Source organism: Pollachius pollachius, assembly GCF_949987615.1.
Source record: "Pollachius pollachius genome assembly, chromosome: 19".
Taxonomy (NCBI): Eukaryota; Metazoa; Chordata; class Actinopteri; order Gadiformes; family Gadidae; genus Pollachius; species Pollachius pollachius.
Window position 1 is genome coordinate 15,507,826 of NC_136952.1, and position 22,178 is coordinate 15,530,003.

A 22,178-nucleotide genomic window follows, 5' to 3' on the forward strand; every position below is an offset into this window, starting at 1 on the left:
GAGGAAAAGGAGGGGTTAGGAGGAGAAGGGGTGAGGGAGAGGAGGTCGAGGGAGATGGGGGAGCAGAGGGTTGACGGGGATGATGTCGGAGGAAGGAGCTCAGAGAGGAGGTGTGGAGGGGTGAGGAAGAGGAGGAGAAGGTAGAGGAGAGGTGAGGAGCAGTCGATGAGGGGTCGATGAATGAGGGGATGTGGGAGGAAAAGGGGGAGAACAAAGGAGGTGTTAAGGAGGGGTGAGGAGGAGGAGGAGTTGTAAAGGAGGCTGAGAAGAGGAGGGGTCAGGATAAGGAGGGTTGAGAAGAAGAAGGGTCGAGAAGAAGGAGGTGGTAAGGACAGGAGGTGAGGACTTGTAAAGAGTAGGAAGAGGAGGGTGGAGAAGGAGGTGTAAAGGAGGAGTGAGCAGGAGGAGGGGGGAGAGGTGAGGAGAAGGAGGAGACGTAAAAGAGGGGGAGAGGAGGGGTGAGGAGAAGGAGGTGTAAAGGAGGAGTGAGCAGGAGGAGGGGGAGAGGTGAGGAGAAGGAGGAGATGTAAAGGAGGGGGAGAGGAGGGGTGAGGAGAAGGAGGTGTAAAGGAGGAGTAAGCAGGAGGAGGGGGAGAGGAGAGGTGAGGAGAAGGAGGAGATGTAAAGGAGGGGGAAAGGAGGGGTGAGGAGAAGGAGGTGTAAAGGAGGAGGAGTCGTAAAGGAGGGGGAGAGGAGAAGGAGGTGTAAAGGAGGAGTAGGGAGGAGGAAGAGGGGGGTTAAATGAGGGAGAGAAGGAAGGATGTGGAGGGGTGAGGAGAAGGAGGAGTAAAGAAAGGGGTGAGGAGAAGGAGGTGTAAAGGAGGGGTGAGGAGAAGGAGGTGTGAAGCAGAGCTAAGGAGGAGAAGGGGAGGGGGGTTAGTTATCCTCCCATACCGTCTCCATGTCTTTATATCTGTACCTTATTACGCCCGGGCCCCGGCTCACTGCAGTCACTCAATCACTCGGGCCCCGGGGACAAGGCTCGGGTCCCTGGGAGGCCCTTCTCCACGCTGCCAGCCAGACGTCTGAAAACCATACTGATCGCTGTCACCCAGCGCATGTGTGTGCACTCATGTGTGTGTTTGTGTTCACTCGTGTGTGTGTGTGTGTGTGTGTGTGTGTATGTGAGCGCGCGAGCACACACATAGGCCTTGGAGGGGTAGGGGTGGGGATGTTGAGGAGGAGGGGGGGAGTAGGGGAGAGATAAGTACGTGAGGAAACGATTGCGGTAGCAGATAAGGGCCGAATTTGCACACTGCCACACAAACCCAGCGCTGGGGGCGGCCGTCAAGGCCGTCAGCGCAGACAGGTGCTAACGCGGGCCGACAGACAGTGATGTGGCCGTTGTCTGCTGCTTCCTGATAATAGGCTGTGTGATTCCAGGGCGCCAGCCCCCTCTCTCCTCCCTCTCCCGGGCCGGGGCCGCTCTTCAAGGAGGCCGGCCTTGCAAATTACCTCCACCGACTCATTGGGCATTAGCACTGTAGCCACTCCATTGAGCCACCTAGTTAAGACGCCTTTGAATGGAAGGAGGCTGATTCTAACAGGGCGACGGACCAAGGGATCGTTTGTAACAGGTACCACTTTCCGATCACACTTTCCTCTGTGGTTGTTGTGTTTATTTGTTATAATGTAGGTCAAACACACCTTTTCTTGGACACCGTTGATGGACAATAAAGTTTCAAACTACACAAATAGTTAAGGAGCTAGGTTTGACACCTGACAAGTTCAGGTGTCAAACCTGCTTCGCCCCAAGCTAAGATCCAAAATGGAAGCAATGACACAATCAATCAAAAAGTTCAGCTATGTGATCAGCGACTCTTCACCATATGCAGATCAGTTATGCAGGACAAGGTAGCGCCTTCTCAAATTATCCACAAAGAGCTGGTATGAAAGACAGGATTCCTAAACCCAAGGGGAAGATGAGTTCACATCTTTAATCTGTGCTGGGCGAAAGACGAGCAGAGAAAAAAAGGGAGGGGGGAGCTATGTAAAAAAAGTGGAACAAAATCTCATCAGTCCTTGGAGACTGGTGACAAACGCTACCATGTGATTGGACAATGTGTCATTCAAGGTTCGTCAAAAAAACAACAAGAAAGAGGTAATCTTAATCTAAACTCTGAGGCAGCTTTAGCAAGGCACAATGTTCTAAGGAAGCGAGAACAACCAAGGCGAGGCAACCTAAGACGACTTAACGTGACGAACACCGAAATGTGAGTCTGTCATGTCAGGCCCATCGTGTCAATCATTATGCCGAAGGATGAGAGGGCAAAACAGCGTCAACCTCCAAAATGGATTTAAACCTGCTTGTGTTCAAACACAAGAGATATAAACAGAGCAAACATAAAGATCAAACACGGGGGTATTACTGTGTCTCCTCAAAAACCCCCATCCCGACGTATTCAATCAGCGTTTTAAATACCATATTCACCTTTCGAAAGTATTATATTAAAAAGTTCATTATTGTATTTTTAAAATAAAAACCTTAAAAGAACGACTTTACTGAATGAGATGCAAAAGAATCGACTAATGTTGTTTCTTTTACGGGTCACTCATTACGAAAGTTCGGGCAGTCGGCGGCGGCGCCCGTGAATCGTCCGTGAACACTATCTCGCATCGGCGCCGCGGCGAGCAAGGCCTTAAATAGAGCTCCTCTTGTTTCAGCGCCAAACCAAGTTTGGCAAGGGGTGATATTCTAATACGTATCAAGATGTTAGCATCCTTTATCCCAACAAAACCGTACCCCGCGACCCTCTTCGCACGGCGGAAGGGATGCTTCACAAAAGAGAGAGCGACCTCCGTGGCTGACGGCCCCTCAAACTCAAACCCCCCCACCGTAATGTTTCCTTTTTCAAAATAAAAAAGAAAGCGCCGGCAGAGACGAGACCATCAGGGCTGACCTTGAGATTCACAGTGAAGCGATTGCTTCTGGGTTTGGATGCAGAAGAGAAAGAGGCAGACGTTTGCTGCTGACCCCGGCGGCCTCGCCTCGTACAGGAAGCGCCCAGATATGCGCGGCGGTTGCAAGTGTCACCCCCCAACTCCACTACAAGTCAATTTATACTGGAGAGGGGAGAGGAAGACGAAAGCAAGTGAAAGCCACGCTAGCCTCCCGCCCCGCGTCTCTTTGGCTGAGCCCAAACGACAGTGGGTTTTCGGCTCATCTGCATTCCTTCATTCCAATCAATCCCTCTCCTTACCGCACTCTACTTCAGAGTGCGGGCCTGCTTATTGAGAACGGGAGCCGTTCAATATCTGCCCTGACAGAGACCGATTTTCGGCCCGTTCCCCTGTAGGTCAGCAGTGACCAATTTTGAGACAGACATATTTTGAATAATACTTAATATAAAAATGAATACATAAAATCCCTCTCCTCTTCACCTCAGCATTACAGGTGAGTGAGTGAGAAATTCCATATCTCAAGGTCGATGGGCTCGGTTACAGCTTTTGGAGGAGCAGTTATTACCTCTGGATAGGCTGAGCAGCTTTCCGTCCAAAAAGCCTTTTATTGCTGCTGATTGCAGGCCAGATACTCTACTTGACCGCGACTCTGGGTAGGGCAGCATAAGATGCCTATTAGAATAGCGAAAGAGCTTGCTTATGTAGCCCTCCCCCTCGTCACCTCTGGGTCTATTGGTAAATAAGAGGAAATGTTTTGATGATACCAGGTCGGATGATATTTTACATGGAGACAGTAAGAAGCTTCACCAGTGGGAACATTTAAATAAGCCCTTCAGCATGGACGCTGTTGAGTGTGGGTTGCATTTTTTGACGGGAGTACTCGCCGTTGACTTAACTCATAAAATGTAAAAATTGTTATGAGATTGTGGATTCAGTTTTACTGTGTGCTTCATGGGAAAAACCCTCACAAGCGACTGGATACCTACTCGTTACAAAAGGAGGGTGTTTTTTGGTAGCGAATATGAAATTTATGGTCCACAATGTGACACACACATACTTATTCAAATGCTGAAATCTATAATGAAAACTTGGTTGTACCTCCAAGATTAAAAAAAAAATCACAATTTAAATAAAATGACGTTGTACACGGTCGTACAATCAACAAATGTACCCTTCACCAACGCCTTACCAAAGGACTGTTAGTAACACTTGTGTTCTCGATTGAGGAGAAAATCTCATATGGAACACGGACCACAATACAAATGCAAGAGAAAACCGAATGATTTTTCACACAGTGCGTTACTCACATCTATAAACTCCATTTCTCTTTTTTATTTAAATCGTTTTGCATTTTTTGTCAGCTTCCACAATAGTTTGAGATGGTTTTAAGTGAATGAATCACTTGTGATGCAGTGCTTTGTGGTGCAGTTTATCTGCAGTGTTTTGGATGGCGGTAGTGACGGTCTGTCCACACATGGCTGAGAATTTGTTAGAAATGCTTTAGAAACCACATTGCTGTTGTCCTTTATGTCGGGATGTGCAATATTCCTGGAGCAATATCGCCACCTGCTGTACAATTTAAGCAACTGTATTTTTAGCAAAAATAAGTGGAAGTTTGCATGTCTTTAAAATATTAGAATCATATACTTTTGAAGACAGTTACATATCAATATATAGTAGGTAAGTAAGTATTAGGATGGCAAATTACAGTTGCAAAATATAAATGAATTTCTAAGAAGGATGTTGTCCATGTTATTGTAATGTAACATGCGTATTCAAGCTCTATGTTGAATTAAACACCAAAACGGTTAAGAATGTAAAGAATAAGTCTCTTTTTTAGCACGTTACACTAAAAGGGGTTCAAGTCAATAAAAAGGGAAAAACTGGGATGCGTTAAGCCTAAGCATGTTGTTTAGACGACACCAATCTGGGAGACCTCTCTAATACATTCCTCTTATTTGTAAAAAAAAAAAAAGCAAGCAAGGTAAATTAGAGCCTCGATTAGCCTCAGCAGGTGTTAATTGCCTGATAATGAAAGTGGTTAAGTGTGGGGAGAAGAAAAACTCCAAGATGAATGGGCGGATAATGAGGAGCGCGCGGAGAGTGAAGGCAGCGCTCCTGGCGGCCGTCTTTCCCGTGTGATGTGAATTAGCGCGACACAGCGGCAGTCCCGCAGATCGCAGACGCCCGTCAACACCAATGCTCTACGGACGCGGGTGCCCGCTCCATTTCAAATAAAATAACCCCCCCGTCCCCATCTTGTTCAAAGTAACCCTCGACGTCACAGCGATTGGACTGCAGTACCACTGACAAGTGCAACGTTACCATTGAGCGTTTGTTCATTAGATGCTCTTAGCCTGAGAGTCTTACAGTGAAGTGTTTTAGGTGCATGTTCATGCAGGGGATGGTACGTTCACTGGTAGGCAGGGATAGACATCAAGGAAAGATTGATTTCTATAACCACTGAATTATTGTGGGTTCGAGAAAGTAATACTCAAACAGACGCACACATGGCACACAGCTCTTGAAGTATCATATGTTTGTTTGAAGTAACTAAAGCAAACTTGGTAGCCTCACATATAACTAAACTAACTTTTAGCCAAAGACTGGATTCTTCATGAAGGTTTGATAAGCGGTGGCTATAAAACCACAAACATGGTGGTTTATGAATTACTAACCAAGGCCAGGTACTAACACACCAACCCAGCCAGAACACAGCTCATTCTCAATGGACTCCATGTTCATGATCAGAGAAGAGACAGAATCAAATGAAGTGGACACACCGCATATTGACCTTCAGAGAGAGCGGGAGAGAGAGCGAGAGAGAGACTAGACATGTGGTCAACATAGGTCATATTTTAGATCAGGTTATTTTGCACACACATTTCTCCTGCTGCAGTACTATTGAAATCTGGTTCAGTTTCCACTAACCGATGACCGTCTTGCTTAGTTTCAAGTAACCAATGACCGTCCAGTTTAGTTTTAAATGCTACTTTATCACAGAGGTGTTATAGTAGGAAACTATTACAAAAATATATAGTTTATTCTACAGTTGACTCACAAATAAATATTTAAATTAATATTTATAGTCTGATGGTAGACAAGCTCAAATCGGTGTTAACAAGGCGGTTCACTTTCTTCATATTTGTTTCCAACAATCATTTTGCTGAAGGCCGGGATACACAAGCTCAATTGGCGGATAGAAACTCGGCCAGCAGCAGTAAACATGAAAATAAGTTTATGTCAGCGTCTAGACCGGCCACTGTAGTAATACACTTAATTATACCCCCTCCGGAAACCTGGACCTGCTCACATGAATTAGTTTTCTGCTGTCACGTATCGAAACAGGAAACAAAGTGTAACTTAGCCCCTTGTATTCCCGGTTTCTGGCACAGGCTCTGAGCCGTCTCCCCCCAGAAGACGGATCATAAGAAAGTAGGGACACTGGATCCTAAATGTATACTGCAGTAACTAAGGAGATCGGTGTTTAGTCTCCAGTACTCACAAAGTCCTTCTCCAGCTTCTCCACCTCCTGCTTGTAGCTCTTCAGCCTGCTGTTGAACATGGCTCTGCTCTGGACCGGGATCTCCCGCACCTCCAAGTCCATCTGTTCCATCTACAAACACGCACACGCACAAAGTTTGTGCGCATGAAACTGTCAAACTGTGTTTGACGTATTTACACACAAAACATTTGGGCAAAACTTTTGCATTTCAGGTACCGTTGTGGTCAGTGAAGGCAGGCTTGGATGGGGGTTGAAAGAGATGGAAAACAAGTAGCATAGGACCGCAGGTGGGAAGTGAACCTCAGGTCACTACGAGGTGTATTGCCTAAAGGATCATAAATTCATCCAGCCCGATATCTCATCTCATTTCGAACACTCCATCTACACATGAGATTTGTGTTATTGATGAATACCTATTCATTATACATTTTCATACAAGTGTCTGCATCGCACGCACAAACCCGCGATTCAATTACGCCCATCGGCTGGATGATCAACACAAATATGGAAATGTGTTGAGACAGACGTAGAGACGATGACAAGACACGCCCCCCGCAGTGAACAATAAACGCAGCTGCTGTTCTTCCCCCTCTAACTCTAACTCCGAATTCAGACAACTGGGATCCGACAACAGATTTCCGACAAGTCGGAGTGTAATCTCCCGAGATGTCGGAGTGTGTACAAAACGCCGGGCATCTCTGTCATCCTGCCACTCAGCCGAGACCGTGGGGGGTGGGGGGGCCTACTTGGTAGCGCCGGGCGCAGGGCGGTGATGATGTGACGTGGGAGGGAGACTAATCAGGCAATGACATCATGAGACATCCGCAGACGCCCATTCCGTCTCCGTCGATGCGAGCTCGCTCTTCTCCGTCTCGTGTCGCTTCTGCGCACCTCAGACACGTCGGCATGCGATGTGTTGTAGAGGGTGTCACTTAAAAGCCGATTATCGCAGAGTAATCACGCGCGTGGCGGGGAATGACGGCTGCTTAGCACGTGGGGGTGTCATCGTGTCGGTGGCGGGATAATACAGGTGCTGTTTGTTTTCCCGCTCTCTCCCGCTCCCTCCCTCAAATTCATTATTTAGGAAATGGGAAGAGAGGGGGGGGGGGGGGGGGGGAAGCGGTTGATCAAAGACGTACCAGCTCTCTGACTTCTTCGAGCTGCTTGTCGACATTTAGAACCAGCTGCGTCTTCTCCTCTGAAATCAAGCGGGAGAATACAAAGTCACTTATTGATCAGGAGCACGCAACCACTCCCTACACAATGTAGCGCGGGGAGGGGGGCGAGAGATGGAGACAGACAGGGAGAGAGAGAAGAGAGACAACACACAGGTAGACATCTGAGGATATATTTACACACTCTCTCTCGTCTGTTGTTTTGTTAGCGTGTGGCGGTGCGCCGTGCCGGAGCAGAAAGACACCTGGCCCGGATAGGAGGAGGTGTCAGGCTTAGGAGGATGCCAGGAGAACACTAGATCCAGCTCACAGCGGACCCTTTAGAAGTCATCCTACAACATCACCTGCTGCCGCCGCTCGTTAGACGAGGAGGAGCTCGTTAGGGCGGAGGACGGGTGTTTGGGCCTTCTGAGGTGGAGATGCTGACAAACCCGCCGTTGCAGAACGCCTTTAAGTATTTGTAAAAATACTGTCAGCTTTGATTATTTCTTTTGTGTTTTTATGCCAACAGAGCAAATGCACAGAGCCTTATCTTATGCATTTATTGTCTTTAAAACTGAAAACCAAATGCCAATTAAAATACCATCTTTTACTTGCCGTAGAGCATATTGACATTTTGCATTACATTTTCAACCATCGTTTTCCCTGAAAAGCATCAAAACACTATGAGTAAACGACTTATACGCAGAGAAATATATTTGTACCATGAATTAATTGTTATAATTAATTTAAGCACAACACATAATCCAGGCTACTTCAAGTCAAGCATCAAAACACTATGAGTAAACGACTTATATGCAGAGAAATATATTTGTACCATGAATTAATAGTTATAATTAATTTAAGCACAACACATAATCCAGGCTACTTCAAGTCAACTGTACAGACACGGGGCTTCAGGGATGATGGTACATTGAAAGAAATATAGTCACTAAGTTCCTTTTCAAATAACTCCAGGTTGCTAATCTACTCCGGGCTTTAGCCTTAGATAACAAGTTATAGATGCCTTCCCTAAGTAGGAGAGAAAGTCTTCTGGTATAACACATAGCTTTAACACAAAACAACCAGTATTTAGAATATATAGCTTAGAATGATGCAACCACTTTTTATGATGTGAAACAAATACTTGTAAACACAGGCTTTCAGCTTAATTAGGTGAAACCATAACGAGATTTTCCAAGCCAATCAAATTCTTGGAGGCCCCACACCTCAAGCTCCAAAATAAACTACAGACGGTATCTGTGAAAGGGACAGGATCTACAACCAAAGCTCTTCATTTCGGAGGCTCCCTCCCAGGGGCCTGATGTTACTCTCAAAGACCCTCAAATGTATTTTTAAAACCTGTGTCCAAGCTCCTGGGCTACACGTTGAAGAGCCGGGGGCGATCCTCGGCCAGTAGGGGTGGAGCTCGCTCGCCCCCCTCTCACGGCTCAGGCGGAGACTTGCGAGAGCTTGTGAAATATGCATGGTTGTTTAGGAGCAGCTTGGGCCGGGTTCGGGAGGTGCCAGGGAGAAGGGGGGAAGAACCACAGCCAGGCCGGGCGATATGGAGAATGGTGCTCGAATGGTGCTCGAACCGCTGATGTTCTTACCCTCAACTTGGCCTTTTGGTCAGGTAGTTAAGTGTGTACATGTTTTTGTTTGTCAATTATGGTTGTTTTCATTTATTAGGAGTTGTTGACCTTTTATTTGTACTTACTTTTTTCTCTTTTGAGGAAATAGGGAATTCACGATTTTTACTAGTGATTAAGTGTAGTCCATTAATGTGTATGAGACAATATACTTAAATCTAACATGATTTGAACCAGTCCAAATATGGGGCAGTACATTGTGGTGTCTGGAAGTTTGCGTTGGAAGGAAAAGGAATGCATTTTCAAACCTCCTCGGGTGAACCTTTAAACTACTTGTAGTAACTCATTTATACTAGACAAGTATGATTGGATCACTGTAATAAGCCCATATCAATTGAATCATCCAAAATGCGTCACAGCTATTACATGGAGAGTAAAGGCTAGAAATAGCCACCATGCCTAAATGATCCCTTGACATGAGATGGCATGACACCGACACAGAAGCCAACAATGGATTGTCTGTGACTGGGGTTTACATGATGCGTGTGAAAAACGAGGTCACTTGTCAATTATAGTGGGGGCCCCTGGGGGTGTAAACACAACTGCACTAATAAACATGGACAGGTACACAGCTGAGCTCCATTCTCAGTCGACAGTCAATCAAATGAGATGAATTGTTACTTATTGGTTCCCATGATCGTAACCTTTAACATATTTGGTATATATATATATATATATATATATATATATATACGTCCTAAATTCACAATAGATATTCGGTTGAATATCTATTGTATATTCTATGAGATATATCTAGTTGCTTATGATAATGTACAGTCAAGCTGTTGTCTGATGTTGATCATGCATTCGATTTCCTTTCAAATATCGGGGCCTGACCACGCAGGCATGTTGCCTCCGTGGCAACCACATGGCCCCTGCAGGTTAAATTCCAGCCTGCGGCCATACGCTATATACCGTTCCCTCTCCCAAAACCGGAATCCTGGCGATCTCCACTGTCCTGTCCATGAAGCAACAAAGCCCCAAACAAATATAAAAGTTAAAAGAAGGCAGTCTTTAACTTAGTAACCGGGCGGATAAAAAATTATTAACCTAAACCAACAGGTTATTAGTACTACTGTGACATTAGTTCCATGTGGCTGAACCACTTTCAAGGTACAAGTTGATGTGATGTATCCATCCATTACTGGTAAGCAAAAAGATACAACACCAAGGGTTGAAGGGATTTGCTGATCACTTAAGAACAGCCTTTAAAGTAGAAACAAAGTGAAACAAACTCTGGTCCCACGTTTTGTTTTTCTAGGTTGATCCTTAAGAAAGCCTGAGGGCCGAAATGTCATCCAAATTAAATTGAAATGCAAATGGAGCCAGAGTGTACAACTTTCTTTCTCCTTGTATGTATCTATCCATTGACAACGCGTACATTCTCAAAGAGCTGGGCAGGTCTACATGAACATTAGGGCAACATGGCCCCGGGCCAAACAGCTACTTATATCCGGCTCAGTTCAGCCAAAGTCAGGACGACAACCTGTGTTGCTGCTGTAAGCCCTCATTTATTTTGCTTTCTGGATCCTAGAAAAGCATTCATCGGTTGACCTGGATTATATCTTGTGACTGCTACGTATTACGACGGTCACACTGACTTGAAGTTCACTGAGATGATATAGAAAGATGTGGGGTGTAAAGTTGTATATGCATCAGCACTGAGGAAAAGGGGAGATATTCTGAATTTTTAAGTTGGGTTTGCTTCGTTCTGATTCAACAAAGATTTGAAAAATGTAGAGCTGAAAGATTGTGTCTTCTTGCATCTTTATCTAATTACTATAAACTCACACCACTTCATTGCTGGCCATATCCAAGGGCCTTTAAAGTCCCTGGTCACCCAAATCTGTAATTTGGTTCAATTCAGATTTGTTTTAGTGTTTTTGGCCGCGAGTGTGCAGGGTCAAAGTAATAACAAATATTTTCCACACGCTATTCTCATAAAACCAGACGATCTGAGGTCTCACCGCATAACCAACATCTCAGGAATTTTAAATGCAAGGTAGTTGTTTTAGGGAGGAATGACCTCACACCTAATTGACCAATGGCGCTAATCATAAGCAAAACCAATCACCAATCACAAACATTCACATGCTTGTTCCACAGCCTTCACATATCCAAATATTTTTCAAATTAGATGGCTGGCTTGTTAGATCCTCATGATCATCGTAAGATAAACAAAAGGTGTAACCCAAAACATTAATTATGGGTCTTCTCCTAACCATATGTACCAGGGAAGCTGTAGTAGACTAAGCTTGTGAAGATAAGTCTTTGAAAAAATAAAATAGTGTATAAAAACAAAAATAACTGACATGTTCAGTCTTCTTCCTTGCTTTTACGGCACATCAGAACATCTTCGTCTAGGTCATAAATAAGGGGACCACTGTGTGCGTGTGCTTTTAATAGGTTATAAATTATATATTACTGTATGTATTAAAATATTGACTGAATGCTCAGTAAATCCACTATGGCCGCTTGCCCAGGGGTCAGACACGGTTAGACCCAGATTAAGTAAGTAAGTATTTTTTTTTTATTATTGTCTCTCTCACGAGGAAAAATTGCTTTGGGCAAACAGAGAGCATCAGCGACAAATACATAAAGATTTTACAGAGACAAACATAAAAACATGAAACACATTGCATTACCCAAACACATGGCCTCACCCCCACCTTGAAACCCATTATTAAAAACATAGTCTAAGCACTACCCAAGCGCGTACAAGTATCCATAAGGATGATGCACTGTCCACTAGTTATTGCACTATTGCCCCACCAGTTGCACTGTTCCATCACGGAATGCTCCCTCCATTAAGTAGCTTAATTGATAGCGGAACTAGGGAGAACTTTAATCTATTTAACCTACAAAATGAGAGCCTGTATCTTTTGCCCAGAGGCAACAGCTCATACTCCATTTTTAGGACATGGGTTGGGTCTGTGGCTATCTTAGAACCTTGCTTCCTAACTGTGTATTAAAAAATCTCCTTTAAGGAGGATGGGGGCTGGGTCCCCATTATTTTATCATATCATTTTACTAACTCACCTGGTCAATTTTCGAGAGATCTCTGATGAGTAAACGTAGCTCTTTTTAAAAAACTTGTTACTCGTAAATACACATTTTCTTCATCAAAAGTTGATGGACGACAACAAAAGTTGATTATAACAACATCAAAATTGAATTGATGAACAAATGTCATAAATTCAATGGATTGACACTCATAGGATTGGAACAGAACTTGCAAAACATTTCCTGTAGAAGTTTCCAACAACTTTGATGGTACGGACCCTTTCACCCGATTTCACACGATTTAAGCCAATCAGAAAGATAAACTACAACACAATAATCTTTAGAGATGGTGCCTTAGCTTTAGTGGCGTATTATTCATTAAGGTCGTCTTCCTCCATTGTATAACAAACTTTTTGGTCTACTGTTGGAGGTCTGTGCTATGAAGGATTTCTTTGCACCCTTTGTATTTACAATTTTAACGATACAAAATACATAGTTGCATTTCAGAACAGCAGAATAGTCTAAAAGAGGCTTAGTATTCAACTCAACAGCCTCACTGTAAAGTTTCTGAATTCACTCCAAGTCTGTCTCTTTATTAGGCTTTAGAATGGTCACATCTTACTACATCTTGAATAATCAGTGCCGTTAGCATACACAGTTGTATGTAACAAAGTGTTGAGGGGTAACCACTTGAAGCGTAAACATATAATAAATGAGAACCACTTGGATGCACATAAATGTATCTTATAATGGTCCATTTGACTCAAGGTGTAGATTCCGTGTTAGAATCTGAACACCAGTGTCTCCCTGTCATCCTACACTAAATCACACTGACAGTGAGGAAAGAGTCACTAATGTACCCCCACTCCCCAACCATACACCATGCATCTGTCAGGTGAGCCACCAACACGTCAATCACCTTAGGTATTTGCAGAAGATCTGTACATCCACAAGTTGCCTAACAACACACACACACACACACACACACACACACACACACACACACACACACACACACACACACACACACACACACACACACACACACACACACACACACACACACACACACACACACACACACACACACACACTCGATGCTGGCATCAGGTAGCCCTCCCAGCTGACAGGATATCGGTTCTCTCTGTCTAGATTGAGAAGACAAACAACGTTAGATCAATAGAGTATTTACCTCCACTTAGTTTGGGAATTCGCCCCACTTTGTTGGTTATCTCGGCAGTGAGGGTGCCGAAGTCCTGCTCATATGCCTCAAAGTCGGACGACATGTTGAGGAATAAGGTGTACAAGCACTTGTTTCTTATTGACAGTTAGCTCGGAGTGTGTAGCCACCTGATCCACTGGCCTGCCGCTCCCTGGTGCGCACGCGCGATGTTTTGCGTTGCAGCGAATTGTGCTCGGGGAGAAACGGGATGTTTTATAGAGGTTTTCCCTAAATTAGATGGAATCACGGGAATATAGGACGTAAATGTACATATTAAAATAAAAATATGTATTTAATATTATTAATTTAATGGCCTGCCGCTCCCTAGTGCGCACGCGCGATTTATTGCGCTGCAGTGAATTGTGCTCGGGGAGAAACGGGATATTGGGTAGAAGGTTTTCCCTAAATATAGTTTGCACATATAAATAATAAGACATAAATTAATCTATTAACATATATATATAAATATATATTTTTAATGAATCCTATTAATTTAAGTACAGTAATCATGGTACCATGGTTTTAATGGCAGGCAGGATGCATTGTGGTGTGACTGAGGGACATTGGGAGAATGGTTCCTAGTTCCGGCTGAGCTATGAGGAGGTGAAAAGGGAAGAATCGAGGAAGTATCCAGGTTGGTTTATTTAAAGTGACAGCTTGAAACCTCTTGAAACCTTGAAAATCTTCCTCGATTTCGTGACTAGTATTCTCTATGTTATCTTTACGGCTGCTATCTGTTCGCTTGTCTGCAAGCTCACTTTGTAATCATAACCATTCGGTTTATCAATTGATTTATCAGCATCTGGTCAGCAAGCATAGGCTAGTGGAGGCTAAAGCTAAACATAAACTTGTTGATGTCAGATTGTAAAATGTTACCAATGAAACTTGTTTCTGTAAAGTAGAAGATTTGATGTCCGCATGACGCCGATGTTATTCTACGTGAAACGTTATTATTATAAAAAATTACATCTGGCTTATTTCTAGTATGTATGTAGCTAGTATGTCAATAGACAGGTCGTAGTGTGTAGCTGTTGGTTACATTTCGCAGCCAACTTGCGGGGGTGTGTCGGTGTGTGTGTGTGTGTGTGTCACGCGCGTATTCATTAACTTGACTCGGCTGAACTAAAAAAGTATAACTGCATTCATGAGTAAGGCCTTAGGTCATGGGGCATGCTTATCACTATCGAAATCAGAAATGACTCCAACCTTTGAAAAAAATCTATGTTCTCCAAACCTTGATGTTTTGTTGACTGTACAAACGAAAAACAATGGGTCAGGCTGAGTGCATTCGACAAGGGTCACAGGGTTTTACACAAATTCTTTCTCCCTCAGATGGAGAAACGTGGTCCGTCACTAGGATAGTGCTCACCAAAGAGTAACGGGAGAGGATGGTGTTCTTTGCCCACGGTAATATTAATGGAAGTCGAAGAGCACCGATGCCTGAGGGTCCAGTCGCTCGCTGGCCGCTGAGAGGGAGAGAGAGAAGACGAGTTCCGTCGGCCGTGCCCACTCTTCGAGACAGCGCTGCAAAAAGGGCCACCAGTTGAATCTCTGGGACAACCTTTTCAGTTTCGGGGGAAGAACCCGCCACCACATTTCACCGCCAACATATACATTTAAAGTAAACAAAAAATGAAGTTCCTTTCTGCCATCGTGACCTTTGAGAACCTCCACGAGGTGAGGAGGTTGTGCCACTGGGGGCCCGTGATCGCACTGTCCGTTATCGGCATATGCTCCACCATGGCCATCTTCGACTCCATCATCTGGTACTGGCCGCTTGACACCACCGGGGGCAGTGTCAACTTCATCATGCTCCTCAACTGGACCGTCCTCATCCTCTACAACTACTTCAATGCAATGTTTGTGGGTCCAGGGTACATTCCCCTGGGCTGGAAGCCAGTAAGGACCTCAGTCAGTAGGATGGGTTGGGGGCCTTTAATATGCCACTTAAATTCGTTTTTACCAACAAGTGTGACACTGATGTGTCATCGCAAGCCATTTGAAAATGTATCCACTTGTTACATCACAAGTGGGAGTGAGGCTCCCACTTGTGGATAGATTTAGAAGTGGCGTGTTATGACTAAGCCTCATACCTCGTCGTGTAACGCGGGCCCTTTTAAGGGTGTCTGAAGGAATGTTGTAATGCAGCTGATCATAGGTCCACAAAATGAAGGATCCGTATGTGGATCGAGTGGAAAATGTATAAAAATTCATGCATAACGTATTATTGTGGTAACCAGCCTGTTTTTTCCCATGTCCCCTTTTTAAGGTCTTGACAGTCTTGGCTAGCCCATCTTCTCTCATTAATGTGTATCTGCTTCTATCCACATCCACATTGTTTTAACCCAATCAACAACCCCAATATCAATGTCCTGATGAATGTTTGTGCACCTAGCAACACCAAATGATTAGCAGTAATTTCCTTGTGGTTAAGAATCATAAGGCAATTTGTATATATATACAGGAAAAAAACTGAATAGGATGAAAACTTTAAGCTCTCTATTTTTACAAATGTTATTTTGGGTTAAGTATGCATAGTTTATGAATCAGCAATCTCCCACAACCCCATATGAATACAAGGCGAACCCAAGGTGGTTTGGATACCCTGTTGTTGGTGAAATGAAGTGTTTTTCAGATATTTGTGTTTTCCCCCCCAGGATAGTCAACAGGAGAGCCAGTACCTGCAGTTCTGCAGAGTGTGCCAAGGCTTCAAGCCCCCTCGGTCCCATCACTGTCGCAAGTGTAACAGGTCAGTTACCGACCACACCCAATAGACATTAACCTTTCAAAGAATCTCCTTTCTTCTGGACTCTCTGTGAACCTTTTTCTGGACACTCTGTGAAGCTTTTTTAATGTCGGGATCTAAAAGATTATCAGTGTGTCGGTGAAACACCCCTAACCGGCTACATTATGCTGTTGATTTAACGTGTGTCTGCTCACAGAATCCTGGATGCCAGCATTCTTTTGGTATTTAAGTGTGCACAGATGGCTGGTGTGTTGTAAGTGTGGTTAATGTTAAAATATCAGACCCCATCTCAATCCCACCTGTTTACTGATTCAAGACACCTCATATTTTAAGCACAGATTTAAGTGTGAAGCAGTCAGACAAAATATGCAAAATCTCTAAATGATTTTGCCAGATTTTCTTTTTGTTATAATGAATGACAAGAGAAGTGGGACAGCCATGCCTTGATGTGTTGACACATGAACATTCCCTCTCCTCTCTTCTCTTCTCTTCTCTTCTCTTCTCTTCTCTTCTCTTCTCTTCTCTTTTCCTCTCCATCAGGTGTGTGATGAAGATGGACCACCACTGCCCCTGGATCAACAACTGCTGTGGACACCAGAACCACGCCTACTTCACCAGCTTCCTGATCCTGGCACCGCTGGGCTGCTCGCATGCAGCCATCATCTTCATTATGACCATGTACACGCAGCTGTACGAGAGGGTCAGTCACTAGTCTGCCTTCCTCTGTTCTAATTGGTCGCAGAGTTCCTATAAAACCAAGCCCCAATTCACTCTGAGCGTAACTTTGAAGCGATGTTAAAGTATTGCTCTTTTTCTTGATGTTACTCTGTCAGGTCGTTACTCCGTTGTTACTGTGTCATAACGTTACTCACTGTCCTAACGTCATGTGTTAATCTGTGTCATGTCACTGTGTCGCAACATTACTGTCGTTTTTTTCTCTTGATATTACTCTGTAGTAGGGCTTGGCGATTATTTTGATTTAATTGATTAATTAGCATTTTTACTTTCATAGGGTTTGTGAAACAGCTGAACCATGAATTCTAAAAATTCCTAACCCTCACTTGGGTGCGGAAATCAAAATAAATTTCTCAGACAGGGCACCACACATCAACACACCGTAGCGTTACACTATCGTTGTCCGAGATGCCGGACAACTGTGTGTCAAGACTTGTCATAACGATACTCTTTCGTGACTCTGTGTTATATTAACGAGAGTGTGTCACAACTTTACCCCGGCCACTGTGTCATAATGTTACTCTGTGTCGTAGGTTTACTCTGAAATTCTGTTTAACTCTATCACTCTGTGCTGTGACATCACTCCAGATCTCATTCGGCTGGAGCACGGTGAAGATCGACATGAGCACCACACGCCGTGTCCAGCCCCTCATGCCCTTCAGTGTGCCGGCGTTCGCCGCCACTCTCTTTGCCTTAGGCCTGGCGCTGGGCACCACCATCGCCGTCGGCATGCTGTTCTTCATACAGGTCAGCCTCGTACGCCGTGTGTCCAGTGGGCCACTTAACAAAAACACATGGGGAAGGTTGGCCGGTCAGGGAAGGCTTTTTAATGGCTTAAACCCCAAACTATTTAAAAACAGTGTCCATGTGATAGTCACGGACTTATGGGTGTAGAAATGACTAAATAAATCGTGATTTCTTTGAAAATGTTTAAAAAAAAATACTCTATTAGTCAACATAATCTTAACATTATGTTAACTGGAAGCAATCTTGCAGCCATTGGACCAATTGTAAAGCCTGTTATAGAATAGGCCAGGGCTAGACTAAGACTTGCACCGGCTTATGAGAATAATACCATGTGCTACTTTTCCATGCATGTCCTTATTGAATTGTTTTAAACGTTGCAGATGAAAGTCATCCTTCGCAACAAGACCTCGATTGAGGCGTGGATCGAGGAAAAGGTGAGAACCGCATCCGACCTGCACTAAACACTGGTATTCAGAGCCCCCAGAATGCATCAGTTAGTTGACATTTGGTCATGTACTCTAACCCAAACAAAGAGAATATTTGCATTAAAAGAACTGCAAATTAAATCAGAATGAATGTCAGTACTTTCTTTTTTGTTGGGCTGCAATGTGGTCAATCGTTCAGCAGATGGCGATAATGAGCACTCCTACGAGTAGCCTAAATTCAGCAAAATAATTTTATCATTTATGATGGCTCTGATACAGATTCACTTCATACGAAGGTTTGAGCTAAATGTGTCCTAATTTTTTCATCTTTTTTTAACGAGGCCAAAGACAATTTAGAATAAGGTTCTAATCCCTTCTATCCTATTCTATTGTAGGCCAAAGACAGAATCCAATACTACCAGACGGGGGAGGAGTTTATCTTCCCGTACGACTTGGGAGGGCGCTGGGAGAACTTCAAGCAGGTCTTCACCTGGTCAGGAACCCCCAGAGGAGACGGCGTCCAGTGGCCTCTCCACCCCAAGTGTCACCAGCACACCTTAACCGTACGTCCAGTCTGGGGGGCTAGAACTGTAGGTCTAGTCTGAAGACCTAGACCCCTAGGTGGGGTCTGTCAGGGCCTCTCTCATCGTGAACCACTTTATGTTATTGGTTCCTTTTTTCATTGAGTAGAAGCTTTTATCCGTGACTTGTAAGTGAGGCTGAGACGAATCAAAGTATGCAAATTTGTAAAATGTTTATTCCAGATAACCTTTTGACGTTGATTACAAGAATAGCACGGCTTTGCCAACAGAATGTACGATAAGATCTATTTTCTCCATCCTAGATGGGAAATTAACAGACAGATCAACTGATGTGTGTTTCTCTTTCTACCTAACAGACAGATCAACTGATGTGTGTTTCTCTCCTCCTAACAGATAGAGCAACTGAAGCAGAAAGCCGACAAGAGGGTGAGAAGTGTAAGTACCACATCGTAATGTACGGGAACAGACTGAACCAATAGTCAATAGTTGTCTAATAGATGATGTTATGCTGTGTTTATCGACATGTTTTTCCATGTTGTGTTTCCATGTTGAATCATCAAATGTTACTTAGTAGCAACACGTTTGCTGCCAGTGAACAATAGATGGATGCATACATAAAAAAACATTGGTTGATCAGTAGAATAACTGGATTATTTTCAGCAGTAGAACAGTTATTTGAACAGTATAATAAGTATTCTAATATGTAACCTGTACATAGAACTGTTCGTATTCAACAGTTGAATAAGTGTGTTTCTGTAGTAGAACAATGCATTTGATCAACAGAACAAGGTGTTTGTATTGAAACAGTAGAATGAGCAGGTGTCTGGGTCTCCGTCCTTCAGCAGGTGCAGTACCAGGCGGTGGAGGTCTACAACGGGGCCTGCTGCCCCGTCAGCAAGGGGCTCCAAACCTTCTTCAGGACGCCCTGCACTGAGGAGCCCCGCATCCCCCTCTCCAAGGGGGACACCATCCTCGCAACCCGGGGCACCAAGTCAGTCCCACTCTTTTACTTTGTGGTCCTTTAGTCCCTGTTGGTCCTGTCCTAGGGGGGGTCCCTGCCACTGGGCTTGGAACTAAGCCTTGGGGTAATGGGTCCTCCGAACAAGCACCCAACAGAGCCAGAGGGGTAATGAAACACTAGGGAATGGGACAGACTCCCACTTGCAGCTGGCTTGTACATATATCGTAAAAGGGGAATTAAACTTAGACGTTCCAGCTATTGTTAAGAAATCATTACATTTGTGATGGGATTTCTTCATCTCATTTCTGTTGTTTAAATTATCTTGTAAGTGCTCTCAACTCTATGTGATTATTACTCATCGAAAGGGATTTTCCCTGAATGAGGTGCAGTAAATAACGTTATTGTTAAAATGTGCAAGGCTATTGTTTGTGGTAGACTGTGCAGTCAAGTGTGGCTGGAGAAAGGCCTCATCAAGACAACACATTCAATTATTGTAGTATAATCTAAAAGGCTGTCATTGTCCTGTGATGGAGCTAATAGGCCAATCCATTATCTAGCGCCATTTATATAGTGCTAGTGTGTGCTATCCTAATTCCGTTCAGCCACTTTGGGGCTCATTCACACCAAATCAGGGTTGTTGCGGCGAAATGCCAGTTTAACCATTCATTTGAATTGGAGTATTGTGTTTAAGCTGCAGAAGTGGGTGCATTGGGTTTGCAAAAGATAATCAGCCAGACTGCGACGATAAGTTGAAGCAACCCGACGTCACGCAGTGGCCAATCACGTAAGACGGCGATCATACCGGAAAATGCCCACTTGAAGAAGTACTTTTAAAATAAAATGTAGCATTCCGCTGTATACCGAGCAACTTTGAATATGAAAGAAAGGCTGGATGCCGACATGTTGTCCTTCCAAGAGCTGTAAAACCCTGCCGTGAAGGAGTGGTTTACGTTCACAGCGTGACGTAACACAAATGGGCCATGAAGTCACACTCCCACATTGGAGTGGGAACACCTGGTTTGAATGAGCCCTAACTCTGTTTTTCTCTTTTTTGTAGGTGGTGGATGTATGGAGATAAAGTCTTAGGCGAGGAGCAAATTAACGGTAAAAATTGTTTTTGAGGCCCTACTTAACAACACGTTAGAATATGAGCTGCCCAATGGCCCGGGACCAGTAAAGAATGAGGTCGGAACTTTCAACTCACTGTCCCGATCAGTTCAAAAAAATCAGAGTGCTAAATTAATAGTACTTAATAATGAAATGTAAATCCTCCAGTGTTATTGTTGTTGTTTTTGTCGTAATTGTTTGAAGAGGGTGAAAATAGCAGTGATGATGAGCATGATGATACTGTGTATCAGTGAATATGAGTGGCGGCCAGTCAAATTGTCTCGAGGCAGTATGTTTCAGACCCACTCTTCTGACCGAACCAGTGGCAATGTAAACGTTGAACCCTGAACAACATTATTGTAATAACCACCATTGTAATTAATTGTAGTAATTATGGCGATACATGACTAACAAGTCCTTTATCTGTTTGCTACTAGCGGGAGAGCGTATTAGGGGATGGTTTCCCCGGCGATGCGTGGAGAAGTGCCATTATGACACTGCTGCCAGTGACAACACCAGCGAGAAGAAAATAAATTAAAGGGAGTCTCCTTGCGTCCTAAAATGCCAACTAGCATAGCGGTGTGTGTGTGCTCTCTCAGCATATCAATGTCCCCCCCATTGGTTGTCAGAGCCGTGCATGTCAACTCACAACTCAAACACAGGTTCTCTCTCAGCCAATGAGCCTTCCCGATGCTGGCAGTGATGTCTTAGCAAGCCTCTCCCTGACTGACTGACTCGCAAGGTGTCCAGCTTGACCCCTGTCGTCTCGCTTGACTCTTTGGACCAAAACTGAAACCCAGCACGAATCTTTCTTTCTACGAGCTGCCGCCAAGGCTTTGATGTGACTTATGGTTTAGATATCTTTACTTGAATGATTTCATTTTCAACTTATGCTGATGTCTGTTGAGTAAATATGCAATGCCTCAGCCCGGATTCACCTTGGGCATCGTCATGCAACTATTTCTAAGATATTCAGAAAACACTGTTTTTTTTGTTTTGTTTTTTTGTTATTTTTGTAAAAACAATAAAGTTGGCCTGGACGTATGCCCTTAAAAATAAAGAATATGTACATCTATAAACTTAATGTGGTTCAGCTTTATTCTTGGAACAAGACGAATCTGTGAACTCATGGCATATGTGTCTGTACCATGAATCTGTGCAGGGGAGAGTTTGATACATGTTTGTAGAGAGGAGTGCCCCAAGGGAGTGTCATTGCTCTGATTGGTTCTTGGTCTAACCAACATGTATCCAGATGCATTTGCAGCCGTTTATAATAGCTCTTGGAAATCAAAAAATGAACTGAGGTTCCAGACAAATACGCATTTGTGGTCTGGCGATTTCAGGCCAGTTCAGCATATTAATAACATTAGTTGTCAGAAAGTAGCTTTACTTATGTTAAATGCTCCCTTTTTTACCACCAGGTGTGATTTTGATAAGCCGCTATTACAGACACGCACTCATTTTACTATTTACTATAT

General features: G+C 43.9%; 2 protein-coding genes across 3 annotated transcripts in view; one reads left to right on the plus strand and one right to left on the minus strand.

The window, feature by feature from the left end:
- Positions 1–13,576, minus strand: part of vti1a (vesicle transport through interaction with t-SNAREs 1A) — a 115,186-nt gene extending 101,610 nt beyond the window's left edge. For both annotated transcript variants that reach the window (XM_079756552.1, XM_079756553.1), the window contains exons 1-3: positions 13,408–13,576; positions 7,546–7,604; positions 6,407–6,517 (exon numbers count right to left, since the gene is read on the minus strand). In XM_079756552.1, the coding sequence (XP_079612678.1) occupies positions 6,407–6,517; positions 7,546–7,604; positions 13,408–13,501 (264 nt within the window). In that variant the 5' untranslated portion in view covers positions 13,502–13,576. The remainder of the gene's footprint in view (positions 1–6,406; positions 6,518–7,545; positions 7,605–13,407) is intronic.
- A 448-nt stretch (positions 13,577–14,024) lies between these two features.
- zdhhc6 (zDHHC palmitoyltransferase 6) lies at positions 14,025–21,779 on the plus strand. The gene is made up of 11 exons (XM_079756633.1): positions 14,025–14,071; positions 14,770–15,336; positions 16,095–16,186; positions 16,724–16,883; positions 17,507–17,665; positions 18,046–18,099; positions 18,486–18,653; positions 19,026–19,067; positions 19,475–19,623; positions 20,651–20,697; positions 21,138–21,779. The coding sequence occupies exons 2-11, from the start codon at positions 15,070–15,072 to the stop codon at positions 21,236–21,238; spliced, it is 1,239 nt and encodes a 412-aa protein (XP_079612759.1). The 5' UTR covers positions 14,025–14,071; positions 14,770–15,069; the 3' UTR covers positions 21,239–21,779.
- Positions 21,780–22,178: the final 399 nt, after the last annotated feature.